General features: G+C 34.9%; 1 protein-coding gene across 9 annotated transcripts in view; it reads right to left on the reverse strand.

Annotated features, from left to right (window-relative positions):
• Positions 1 to 14,411, reverse strand: part of FER (FER tyrosine kinase) — a 439,678-nt gene that overhangs the window by 287,500 nt on the left and 137,767 nt on the right. The window contains exon 1 of one of the 9 annotated variants that reach the window (XM_032403886.1): positions 13,011 to 13,724. The exons of the other annotated variants lie outside the window; for them this stretch is intronic. Coding sequence (XP_032259777.1) covers positions 13,011 to 13,148 — 138 coding nt within the window. The 5' untranslated portion in view covers positions 13,149 to 13,724. Of the gene's footprint in view, positions 1 to 13,010; positions 13,725 to 14,411 lie in introns of those variants that run through there. 9 annotated transcript variants of the gene reach the window in all.

Raw genomic sequence — 14,411 nt, forward strand, 5'->3', positions numbered from 1 at the left:
GAATTACAAAAACACCATAATACTGGAAAAGTTTACTTTTAAATAAAGATACATAAATTAAATGCTGACTGGCCCATTATACATACTGTTCATTATTTTAAAGCCTTTACACAAGAGTGGACAAGTTAAAAGTATATTAAAAACTGTATCAGCCAATGAATTCTTAGCAAAGCAATTCAACCAACAAAGTACTCAAGCATACTGAATCATTGGACTGGTAAAGACTCTTAAAAAAATAAGTTTAAATAAAACTTATATTTTTAAGAAACCACATTCAAATCAGCTGGAAATAACTCTGATTCTACAGCTTATCCTTACATTCCCTTAACAGAAAGCAATGTTATTTAGATAACATGAGGTCTAAAAAAATTAACAAGAACTCATCATTTTAAAAATTCATGTTAAGGAGATATGAAAAAATGAAGCAAAATACAAGCCATGCAGATATAATATGAATCATTTGGACTTCAATTCGTTGGGTATTATGAAATGGCTATTCCTAATCAGAATGCTTAAGATAGTAAAGAAAATGCTTTCTTAACCAGTTTTGTTTTTATGTAAATAATGCTTACATAAACCAGGACAGGAAAAAAAAATGTACAAGTACAAAGATTGACACTCATCTGGTTAGTCTACATGAGATCTATTACAATTTCATAATTAATTCTGCCTTCAACAGGCATGTCCCAGTTCACTAGAATCATTTGGTAGATTAATGCAAGAGTTTCATTTCACCAGAAATATAACATGTGGTTTTCTTAAAAAGACATCTGAGGCAGATTTAAATGGGAAATCTGTGTTGAATGGCTATTTGTGATTAGCTAACTGGATTTATTAATTTAAATACAGTTATTACATTTAGCAAATAATTAATAATAATTTTTTCACTTAAACAACAGTTTCACTTTCTTCATACTAAGGATAAACTGAGTATATCAATGAAGAATGTGAATCTCAAATGTAAATCATTAAATATGAGTCATCAAAAGAAACAAAGGATATTGTACTGTATGTAACATTACCTCGAACGCAGAAGACATTTAATATACTTTTGGACACTGTGTTATGAAGTTGATATAATAGTCTACGAAAATTTATAAACTATTAGTAATATGCCTACACATGCATTTTTCATACACAATCTTCAATTAAAAAATTTCCTAAATATTTTTATCATTCCTTAAGTTACTGACAAATGTTTATTTTGTCATGCGGTATTAAAAAGAAATTTATATATGTCAATTATATGTCAATTATATGTCAATATAATTGACATATATGTCAATTATATCTCCAAAACTCTTTTAAAAAGACAGGAGTGTGTAGCCACACACAAAAAAAGAAATTTGAAATAATCTAAAACTTTATTTAAAACATGCCTTTTAAAAAAGATACTGTGTTACATAAAAAGAAGTTCCTTTTAATGTCTTTTTTATAAGAACAACACAAAGACAAAAATAACAAATAAATAACCAGCAATATTACATTTGTTGGTACATTTTTTTTTTCTGTAAAGAGCTAGATAGGAAATATTTAGGCCATATGGTCTCTGTCACCACTACTCAACTCTGCCCATATAGCATTGTAGCAAGAAAGCAGCCAGAGACAAATACATCAACAAATGAGCATGGCTATGTTCCAATAAAACTGTATTTATGGATGTTGAAATCTCAATTGCACATAATTTTTGTATGTCACAAAATATAGTCTTTTTGGTTTTTTTTTTCAATTACTTAAAAATGTAAAAACAATTCTTAGTTTGTAGGCCATAAAAAAATAGGCAGTTGGCCAGATTTGGCCCATGGGTAAAAGTTTTTCAACTGCTGTTATATTATATCACTTAAATTATAGAAACTATACAACAGAAGCTTTATAAGCAATCATCAGGAGGATAGATAATGGAGTCAGACTGAGAGAGTTCAAATCCTAGCCCTACCACTTCCAATCTCTATCACTTAGGACAAGGTGCCTAGCTCTCTGTACACTGATTTCCTTCTCTATAAATTGGGAATAATAACAGTACTGTCTATTAGGAATAGTAATAGTTCTAGCCAGTAAGTCAGCTAAAAGGATTTAATATAGCATGAAAAGGACTTAACAAAGCTCCTGGCACCAATAACTAGTAAATCCTCTCAAAATACACTGCTGCCGCCATCATAATCAAAATACAGGAAAAGTTCTATTTCATAGAAGTAAGTATTATAATATACAAAGACATTCTACCTCTAAATTTCTACAGGCAAAATCAGAAATATCTGTTTTAAAAAACAGTCATAACATTTTAGAGCTGGAAGATTCTAGAAAAATAATCTTGTTTTATCAGAAGCTCAGAGAGGTTTGTGATCCAACTCTGAGTTAGGTCAAAGCCAGGACTAGAATCAAGTGTTTCCATCTACATTATGAGCCCAGAAAGTCCTCTATTTATTGTACCTTTGTAGCAATTAAGCAGACATTTATTGACCAAAATTTAAACAACATTTCTTTTTGAGGGATTTGGGAAAGAGTACTTGAGAGGTATGAGATGAGGGGCTGGCAAAAGCTATTCCAGGAAGGCAAGATAGCATAGTGGTTAAGAGCAAAAATACGGTATCAGAGCTGAATTTAAATTTCAGCTGCTTGACCATATGACCTTGGGCAAATTCACTTAATATTTCTGGGGCTCATAGAGTAGCTAATAAAAACATATTTGAATGAACAGCCAAAAGAACTAGCTTCTCTCAAAGTTAAAGGTCTCACCCACAACCAAAGCTTCAACTTCTGAAAACTTTCTTGATGATTAAAGAGAAGACACACACTAACTGTAATAGATTGGGGCCCCCCAAAAGATATGTAAATGTGATCTTACTTGGAAAAAGTGATTTTGCAGACACAACTAAATTAAGAATCTCAAAGGGAGATCATCCTGGATTACCCAGGTGGGTCCTAAATCCATGACAAATATCCTTATAAAGAAGACTTAGAAGAGGAAAAAACACACAAGAGAAAGTGATGTGAGGTAGGAAACAGAGACCGGAGTGATGTGTCTACACACCAACACCCAGGATGGCCAGTGGCCACAAGAAGCTGGGAGGGAGCCATGGAATGGTTCTCACTCAGAGTCTCCAGAAGAAACCAATTCTGCAGACACCCTGACTTCGGACTTCTGGCCTCCAGAACTGTGGGAGAATAAATTTACGTTGTTTTGAAGCCACCAAGTCTGTGGCAATTTGTTAGGCAACTAATACATAGCTGACAAACAACAGATATTTACTTTGTAAGGTAATCATCAGCTACTCTAAACAAACCAAAAATAAAAATGACCCTTCATCAGGAAAACTGGTCAAAAATTGCATTATTCTTATAAACTCTCATACAGTAAGATTAAAATGTGCATATATGCACTTTTTTCTCTTTCATTTCCCACTGCAGATTTTAGAAACATCTCCGATTAGAACAACACCATGCCCCAAAATCTGTCAGAGGTATCACTGCAGTCCCAAAGACAGTTTTTCTCAGCAGGAGCCCTAATAATTCGAGAAACTATACAGCAATATTCGCAGCTCAGTGTTCTGAGGTCCCAAGATTTTCTCTCTCTGGGTTTTCGTTCACCTACAGTGCAGTAGCGAAACGCTAACTTTTTCATTTGCTTTGCTAGCATCTACTTTCACACTAATTAGCACATGTGGTTTGAAGTTCCTTTTGATATTTTGGGGCCCAATTTTGTTTCTGATAATAAGGTGCCAGCAAATAAAGAAGAAATTTCAAAGTCAACTAACTCCCAGGACAAAAAATAAGTTGATCAATAAAAGTTTATGCAGATAGGCATATATTAAAAAGATCAACAGTGAAAATAAGTATAAAAATTACTGGACTATAGTCTTTATTCTATCACATTTTTCCCCAAAAGCAGTTATAGAACAAAACTATTTCATATAGAATCAGTGGCACAAGGAACCTTCTGAGCTAAGAGATTTTCTATTTCAACCTTTTCACTTTCTAAGAAATGAGAAAATGGAGGTCAGAGGAGATGAAATGACTTGCCCCATGACACACATATGATGACAAAGCTACCTCTTCCCTTACTCTCCTTTCCACTATTATGCATTGCCTACATTTCCTCCAGAAAGTCATCCAAATGCAGGGTATTGGTCACTCATTCAAAAAATTAAGGCGTGGGGGGGAGGGGTGGTAATTACACTAAAGTGGAATTTTTACACTGCAACAGTTATTACATTCAAATTTATGACATTAAGTATAAAACTGTGGTTCATTTACACCTAAAAAATGATGCACTATTTTCAACACCACATCTCAGGAAATATTATAAAAACAGAAATGGAGCAGTACTACTTAATTAATAATAATTATAAGACTGAGGAATGCTGGTAATATGAAGACACATGCATGCACATACACAGAGCCATTACGGTGGAATGGTGAAAGGTCAGACATGACTGAAAATGACAAAATTTTAATGGCAGATAAAATGATCTATTTTTTTATTAAAAATAAAACACTAAGATAGGGGAGAGGGTTTTGAATACAGACACAGGAAAGTCTGGATCCATATTTCAGAAATGCCTCATTCAGTGGCTTATAAATTTATTAAATCTCAAAGTAGTTCAGTGAAAAGCCAAATTATTTTTGTGTAAAATATTGTCCAACACATGAAGAAAAGTAAGAGTAATTCCACTACTGCTAAGTTTTAAGGGCTATGTCAAAGAAGACAGACATAATATACCACTCTAATTCTCTGCTGAAACAAGAATATTGACCTTCTTAGGAAATGGCTTTAACACTGAGGGTAGCTAACATTTACTGAGCACTAACTGTGCTCTGTACGTACATGCATTGTTCTGTGGATTTAATTGTCTATACAGCAGGTCCTGTTATCCTCATTTTATATTAGAAAGCCAAAGTTTGGAGTGGGCAAATCTATAATGTAATCTAAATCAAATCATTTCTTCCCTTCCCTACACTGACTGGGCAGCAACAAGATAATTTATAGAACAAAAGAATTAATAACTGGAATTTTTAAAAATCAGCTTCACTGCTCTAAGAATTATACAAATTCTCGTGAGGCTTTAAAGGTATAAAAAAATCAAGTGGCTAATTATAGTATCTTAAAACTTGAGTAAAAATTAGAATTTTTAAAAGAATGATTTACTTTGGAACTAAATTGGCACTAATGAGATGTCTCATTTGGCTATATCTTTAAAAAAGGGCTACCCTCACAAAATAAATTATGCATTTCTGTCTTCTTATAGAGTTCAAACTGAATGTAATTTGCCTTTATCTTGCTGAGTTAAGGCTATAAGACTCAGTTTTGGAATTTCTTCCATCCATATTTTGTACTTTTTTTTTCCAGATTCCTCCCTTGGTGTTAAAATATGGGTTATTACAGAGTGCCTGGGTGGCTCAGTCGGTTAAGCGTCTCCCTTCAGCTCAGGTCATGATCCCAGGGTCCCTGCATAGTGCCCCACGTTGGGCTCCCTGCTCAATGAAGAGCCTGTTTCTCTCTCTACCCCTCCCTCCTGCTCTGCTCTCTCTTGCTATCTCTCTCTCTCTCAAATAAAGTCTTAACTAAAATCTGGGTTATTACTTCTGCTACCGACGATGCCTGACTCCACTCCACCTACGCCACGTCTGCACTTGCTATCTACCATTTGCTGTTTCTAATCTATGGTACTTTCAGAAATCATGAAAGTAAGTTTATTAGAACTGTTTCTAAATATGAGCAAAAAGTTCTAAGATTCTTACTGAGTAAAGCATATGATCTCTATGATGTGAACTTAGTTACGTTCATCTGTGAAATCTCGTTAAGATTACTCTGAGTGTGTGTGACATGACCAGGTAACCCCTTAAAAGAGACTGGTCTCTTCCTGAAGGCAGAGCTTCAAAGAATGAGAGAGATTCAGTGTGAGGATGTTGACTGGAGGAAGCTACGTAGCCAGGTATTTTGGTGGCCTCTGAAAGCTACAAGTGGTCCCCAGCTGACAGCAAGCAACAAAATGAGGACCTCAATCCTACAACTGCAAAGAATGAATTCTACCACAACCACATGAGCTTGAAGAAAACCCCAAGCTCCAGATGAAAACACAGCCCAGCCAACACCTTGACTTTAGTCTCACAAGACCCTGAGCAAAAAACTCAGATGCCATGACTGGATTTCTGACCCACAGAACTGCGAACCAATAAATGGGTCTTCTTTTAAGCCATAAAGTTTGTGGTAATTGGTTAAACAGCATAGAAAAACTAACAGAAGGTCTCCCAGCATTTGCCTCTTACTGACTGCTCCTTTCCTGAAATTCTTTATGAGGCATCTGTTCTCTTGGATCGCCTCTTTCCCTTCTCCTGTTACTCCCCAGTCTCCACGGTAAGCCTTACTTGCCCTACCCGCCTGGTGTTCCCCAAGCTTCTGGCCTTAGCCTTTTCCTCACACTACAATATCTTCCTACATGATCCCTTTTTTTTTTTTTTTTTTTTAATTATTTATTTATTATTTATTTATTTATTTATTTATTTATTTTGAGCAAATGTTTGTTGAACAACTATACTGTTCCAGACAGTAATCCAGGCTCTAGGGAGCTTTCAGTGAGAAAAAAAAAAAAAAAAAAAAAAAAAAACAGAAAAAATACCTGTTCCTGTGGAGTGTTCAGAGATGACTCCTTTCTCTATGACAACCAAGAAAGACTTGTCTCCTGTGTTCCAGACACAAATGGCCAGATGTTTTGCAGATTTCTCCACTGAAATCCCTAAAAGTCTCTTACAGTCACTTATTATTTTTGTTGAACTTTATATTTTACCCTATGCTTTCAAATGCATCTACACACACACATATCCCTGCTTCCCTCCCTCCCTCTCTTCAAGACATGGCTTGGATTCTCTCCAAGACCAACTTCTCTACCTATCCCACAATGCCCTTCCACTTCCTTTCAATTTCACTCCATTAATTTACTCCCATTATCCCCTTTCATCTGAACTTTCAACATTCTTCTCTCTACTGATTCTTCCTCTCTACTCATTCCTGTAAGCAAAGTCATCTTTGATTCTACAAATGAAATTCTGTAAGTGGAAGTCATCTGTAATTCTGTATCTACTGATTCTGTGAGCAGTGAAATCTCCCATCCTTTTAAAACTAAGAAATAACACTTTCTTGACCCTGTGCATCCTTCAAACTACCATGTCATTACTCTCTTTTCCTGCTTATCCAAAATTCTCCTGAGTAGTGTACACTGTCTTCTGTTAATAATCACAATTATGGGGCGCTTGGGTAGCTCAGTCAGTTAAGTGTCCACCTTCGGCTCTGGTCATGATCCAGCCCCACGAGTCAGGCTCCCTGTTCAGCAGGGAGTCTCTTCTCCCTCTCCCTCTGCCTCTCCCCGCCTGCTCACGCTCTCTCTCTTTTTCTCTCTCTCTCTCGGGCTCAAATGAAAAAATAAAATCTTTAAAAAAATTTTTTTAAATAATTAAAATTATTTGGTGCATTTCTTTTGTATAAAGCAAACTACAAGGCAACATTCCTGCTTTATCATTTAATCCTTTAAAAACAATAAAAAATCAGGTGCCTATGTGGCTCAGTTGGTTAAGTGGCTGCCTTTGACTCAGGTCATGATCCCAGGGTCCTGGGATCAAGCCCCACATTGGGCTCCCTGCTCTGCAGGGGGTCTGCTTCTCCCTCTCCTTCTGTGCTCTCTCTCCCTCAAGTAAATAAATAAATCTTTAAAAAAATAAATAAAAAATAATTATTATCCCCATGTTACAAATGGGAAAGCTCAAACTCAGAAAGGTGAAGTGACTTGTCTAAAGTCCCACATTCTGGACTTAAATACAAATATACCTTATTCTTAAATATTCTGAAACTGTTTCTTCAAGTGAAACCTCACTTCTTCACCCCACTCACAACCATATCCACTGCAATCTGATTACCACCCTTACCACTCCACAGAAACTATTCCCAATTGAAGTCACTAACAACCTCCTAAAAATTGCCAAAATCGAAGAAAGCTTTTCAGTCCTTATATTTCATATTTCTTCTCTTTCTTTGTCCTCTCTCTGCTTTAATTATACTGATCTCTCCTAAGTCTTAATCTCCAGCTTCAGAAGGACATACCAAACTGCCTGCCAGTCACGTCTAGAGGAAAGTTCAGGACACATCAAACTTAGCGCCCCGAACTGAAATCATTAGCTCCTATCTGCTCCTCCCACTTCAGTTACTTACTGAGCAGAACCAGTAGGATCTCAGTCACCCAAGTGTCTGGTAGCCATCCGCCACTCACACCTATGCCTTTCCCTCTCATTCACTCTGTAGAGCCATGTTATTCACTCTTTCCTGCTGTCTTAACCCCCTCAAAATCATACTCGCTTTTTTACCTTAGATTTAAAAATCTGTAATAATTTATAAAATATAAACATTAACATCTAACCAAAACCTAAGCTAAGTTTATATGAACTATCAACTAATAGAGTTTAAAGGCTTTATGCTTATAAGTATTCTATATATATTTCAAAATGAATGATAGCATACATTTGTGATTAAGTAGAGAATTATAATTTTAAAATAATAGTTTGCTTACCATTTTTCATGACCATTCTTTAAAAAAAAACAGTTTACTACTAGATTTAGAGTATTCTTAACTTCGAGCTGAGGCCATATTCTGGAACAATTTTTAAATCAATCAAATTTTACTCTATTATTGTTCCTCTCATTACAGCCCCTCATTAGCAAGTTAAAGAATTTTCATTTCATGGTGGCCATCCACTCGTGGTACCACTCCTTTAGGAAACAAACAAACAAACACCCTATAATCTTTACAAGCTCAATTCCTTATGAGGCTCAAGTGTCTTCTTCCTGTTAACTTAAATACAAAGGAAAAGCTAACCTTTCATTGGGTGAAATCATGCAGTAAATAAACCATGTCACCAAGGATTTCTGGAATTCTAGTAAACGGTATCTTGAATGGTGTCTAGATTCCAGCTGGAAACATCTGGTGATGACAGGAATTGACTTGCAAGATGTAGCTTTATCTAATAAAGTATTTGCCCTTGCTTCTGTCAGCACTTAGAGTGGATTAGCAATAATACCTTCTGGAACAGAACAATCTATTTTTGTGTGCTTCTTCAATGTAAGGCTTTTTTTCTTGGCAAAGAGAAGCTTTAAGGCAGCCAATACTTTCTTGCTACCACAAACAAAACAGTCAGTTTTTACTAATTACTGCAGGATATATACTTTATAACATTAGAAATATAGAAATACTTCACCTGCTGTGATGGAGTGAGAAGGCTAAAAAACATTTCATGCCCTTCCTCTTTCCCCAGTCCCCATAGAAGCACTAGAGTCTATATTCTGTGATGAATTTTCATCATACATTCAGTGTTCTCATACGTCTATAGACATGATGCTTCATCAGGATAAAGTTTATGTAAATAATATTTTTTAAATCCACAGAAGGGCATAACAAAAAGTAAACTATAAAGGCCTCAGCAATTATTTGGCTAAGTGATTAAATAGTCTGAAGTATTCACCTATCATCTATGTTTTTGTTTTATCTTAAAATTTTGAACATAATTTCTACCAATTCCACTCCCTTTCATTCTCTTTAAGAAAAGAGCAAAAAGAGGGACGCCTAGGTGGCTCAGTTGGTTAAGCATCTGCCTTCGGCTCAGGTCGTGATCCCAGGGTCCTGGGATCGAGCCCCGCATTGGGCTCCCTGCTCAGTGGGGAGCCTGCTTCTCCCTCTCCCTCTGCCTGCCACTCCCCCTGCTTGTGTTCTCTGTCAAATAAATAAATAAAATCTTAAAAAAAAAAAGAAATAAAAGAGCAAAAACAGTCTTAGTGTATATATATACTTTGAAGGGAGATGCCTTATAAAAATTTTATCTTTCATAACTAGAATAACTCTTTTGTCTGAAATTAATTAGAAATTGAGCATATAAAGTAATAATCTAAAACCACACAATTAGCAAGAACAACCTGAAATAATGTACAATTACCTTATTTTCTCTTAACATATAAAATAGCTCTTAAAATCCTTACAGTCTTTTATTCATTCTTAGGAAAAAAGTTCTATGATAAATATCAAGAATGCATCAACCTAATTATTTTCAGAAATACTATTATCACATTACCAAACACTGAAATATGTATATAACTTTAAAACATCTGACATACTGTCAATTGGCAGGGCCAATTAGGCTTCCTAAGAATTTAACCAGAAACTAGGGAGCTGGGGGGAAGGAAAATCTCACACCTTCAAAATACAGAAATTTACTAAAGGCAAAATGCCATGGCCAGATTTTTAAATACTATAATCTATCATTATGTCTAGTGATGCACTAAAATTCCTCTACCTTAAAAAACAGTGCTACAACAAGCTCTTGTGGTCCAGTACCTTCTAAAACATACAAACAAACAAATAAGCAACAACAATGGAAACAGCAGTACTATGCTGACTGATATTTTCCTGTATTCACTAAAATTTTGCTTATTCCTTCAGCCAGGATTAAATTCAGTTATGTGCGGCAAAAATATGTCTAAAATTAACCTACCTGTATAAGAAGTCTGAAAAATAAGCAGTCCAGAGCTGATGCCAGTTACTCAAGAGGGACAAGGGCCAAAGAGCTTTCTTCCATCCTTACAAAAGGCCTCTTGACCTAAACTTGCTTATCAGCTACTATCCGTCAATCAATACTATATTAGATTGATGAACATAGAAACTAAGGTTTGGGATGGGTGTTCCACATGAATGATCAAGTCATCCCAAATGGCTCAGGGTATAAAAAGAGACAGTAAGCCAGAGAACTTATTCTTTGATAAATGAAGGGGAATGAAGAGAAGTATGAAAGAGTTCATCAGTGAGGAGTAAACCAAACTTCACAAGCCTTGAAAACACAGAGGCTTTCACATTAGGGTGAAAGAGTAATAAAGGAGCATTAAGAACCACTTCTCAACGCCAAGTTACACGGAATATGGGAGAATGAGGAATCTCCTCTTGAGAAGGAAGTTTGCTTACTAGAATAAGATTCCAGAGGGCACAGTAAAAAATGTGGAGAAGACGGAGAGCTTATGAGGATGCTTTAGGGAAGTGAAAAAACAGTAAAGAATGGATCTGCCATAGACAATACAGAATTAGTATTACATTAATAAGACTACTTGAAGAAGGGAACAGATGGCTAACAAAAGCAGCACAGTTGGGGTGGGGGAGGTGAAAGTTCACCAAGGGAAGACAAACTAGCCCTGGACAAGGTCCCAGTTCCAGGGGAATCTGAGTTTCTAGTAAAATGGAAGGCTCCTGCCTAAAAAAAGCCCTCATGAGTCAGTATGCATCCTGTGGTCATAAGGATTCACTGGGAACACCATTAAAGAATATCAGAGAGTAAAAACCAAAGATGTCAGAACATCCCTATGAAAGATTAGTGACTCCTTAAGAATTGAAAACCCTCCTTTGAACAATTCAGGTATGAAAGCACCACATAAGCTATTACATGTGAATCTGAATATGTGTATGTCTGACTGAGTGTAGTAACGTCTGACTAAGCAGACTGACAACAATAAATGCTTAAATGTTTAAAAGTATATTTAGAGATTTATCATAGGTAATCACATTATATTTAGGTCAATAGCTAATAACCAAAGATAAATCATCAGAGTCATGGGTGGATACAAAAGAAAAGAAAAATGAATAAAAACTGAGAATAAAAATGATTTCAAAAACAATAAAGAGCATAACATTGTTTCTGAACAAATAATGAGATATACAAAAAATAAAAATATAAATACAGAAAAATATCAAGTAAGGGTCATAAAAATATATATCAGGAAACAAAGGGTAAAAAGGAAGCAAAACATTCCTTCAAAGCTACAGAAAATTAGAGTTGTACAAGTCACTGGCAAGTTGTGTGAGTCACTAATTATCTTGGGCTTCAGAGACATTATTATATATAAAATGATAGATTGGGCAGGATGACACCAATGGATTCTACATCCTCTAATATTTTTATGACTCCATAAATCAAGATAACACAAAACTTACAAGTGTAAGAAATGATTCTTCTATTTATGAATAGTACTTACTGAATGACGGCAGGACACTAATATTTATAGTACCTTAACTTAAATGTGGAATTTGGTGACATTAAAACAGGAATTATATATCTACTACAACTCTCAATAAATATAAGAAAAAAATATATGAAGGTATATAATCATTGAATATTCTTCTGACATTTTCCATTCTTATTTGAAGGCCAGAATTTGTTTTTCCTAACATAGTGAATATGGAAGAATGACAGCCTAAAATATAGGGGCATTAATTAAGGGACTTGGAGGATGCAGGCAATTAAGTTTAAACTGCAAAATAATTTATAAATATAATTCTTTACTAACACAACAGATTTAAGATAGGACTCCGTTCCTATTATTCATAGAAATTATGTTATCCATTAAAATATTAAGAAATTAGTGTGTTCCAGGTTACTAAATTAAACCATAAGAATTGATTATAAAATTAGTATCGAACTATATAGTTATATATCATAGTGAAAAGCTTTATCTTGTACTGTCACCAATTATTTAACACCTAACAAGAAACAAATATTATTATTTTCCTTTCCTCATAGAAATTGAAAATATGAAGGTAAAATTGGGCTTACCAACTGATAAAAAAACTGAAATTTGGAAAACAAAAATCTTAATACCATCACAGATTTTAAACTGAGCAATGCTTCTCTTCAGATATTCCACAAAAGTGTGCTTTTTTTCCCCCTTTCCCACATTTTGGCATAGTAGAAAGCACATATTTTTCACAAATCTGAGCAGTGAATTAAAAAAAAAAATAGAAACGGAAAACAAGCCATTTTCGTTTTTTAATGGGTTCGTTTGGCACCTGAGTGATAGTATTCCCTCAAAAGAGTTTTGTTTACTAGCATATTCAGAAGTCAGGCAAGAAAAATTATTCTTCCCATTTGAAGAGGCAGCATAAAGTAGATGCTGTGCTTAGCTAAAGTAGGCCTGAGCCAGCCTTCCGCCTTACCTGATCTTTTTTGACTTCTGAGGTAGAAGAAGAGGCAGCCTCAAAGCTGTGCCTTAAAGCACAAGTTTTACAGCACTGGGAGTCACACCCAGGCTCCAGCCTACACTCACAATACAAACATCTATTTTTCTTCTCCATCTCAAATCTTAGCCAAGAGCTGGTGACGGTGGGCCTACAGAAATCAATTTGTCCACAGACCTTCCTGTCTGAGCCAAATGCAAGATAGAAGAGGCACAGATCTGGATCTCCGATTTGGTACTATCTCCCCCTGTTGGCATGGAAGTATTCCAGTCAGTTCTGGGTAAAAGGAATCAATACAACCAACAAGTGTTATTGTTTATCCAGCAATACTGAGAAAATCCTCATGCATTAAGTGATCTATTATTTAAGAAATAAGTCTATTTTCTAACTGATTTTTTTAAAATAAAATAACTTGTTTTCTTCCTATAGAACCTGTAAAAGTCTTTCTGCTTCAGAAACTTCAATCTTGAGATCTCTGAGAATAAACCAAATTTTTAAGCACTTCTTGAAACAACACTGTGCAAACAGCTGTGCTATAAAGCTTTTATTAATCCAGTGCTTTTTAATTAATTTTACTAAGGTCTAACTGTCCAGTGCTTTATAATTCCTATGATTCAAAAAGAAAGGAATTAAATTATGCACAAGTGATCTTTAAGGTCTCAATAAAAATAAAATTAAAAATTTCCTTGCAGCAAGAATTTTTGAGCTTAACAACATATAATGAGGTGACAGGGCTGGAGAAACAGTAGAATGTTTAGGATACTTAAAATCATAAATTTTTAATCTGAACATAAGGCTCCTATTTTGATACTCTTCTATAATAATTTTTTAACTGCTATGTAAATCCTTGCTTTATTCATTCATTTTTTTAAAAAGAAGGTACTGTGCAACCACTAGATGCCAGATACCATACCGAGATACTGGACAGAACATTCTTTAAAATGGACCAAGCTTTAAGGAACTTTATGAAAATAAATAAGAAAAATAGGAAAAGCAAGAGAAACCTACTACACAAAAGTCTGACTCAATAAAATTTTCCTGGGTTCACAATTCTGTCATAACATCTCCTCCTTTAAACCCTTAGCCTCCCTTTCCAATTCAATGCAATTTTAAAAATAAGTAAAATTTACCTCTTTGTATAATCTCCTCTATTTTTCTATTTTAAATATATGCACATTTGATTTTGTTGTCCATAACAACAATTCTTCTTTACATCAGGCCCATCAGGGAGAAGTCCTATTTTATATTCTGAGAATAATTTTTATAAAATATTACATTTAATAAATAATAATAGACAGCATGGGATGGGGAGCTTCTTATGAGCCAGGCACTGTTCTAAAAATTTTAAGTGGATTATCTCATTTAATCTCCTATAATAAT

Source organism: Phoca vitulina, unplaced genomic scaffold (assembly GCF_004348235.1).
Source record: "Phoca vitulina isolate PV1807 unplaced genomic scaffold, GSC_HSeal_1.0 scaffold6, whole genome shotgun sequence".
Classification (NCBI taxonomy): domain Eukaryota; kingdom Metazoa; phylum Chordata; class Mammalia; order Carnivora; family Phocidae; genus Phoca; species Phoca vitulina.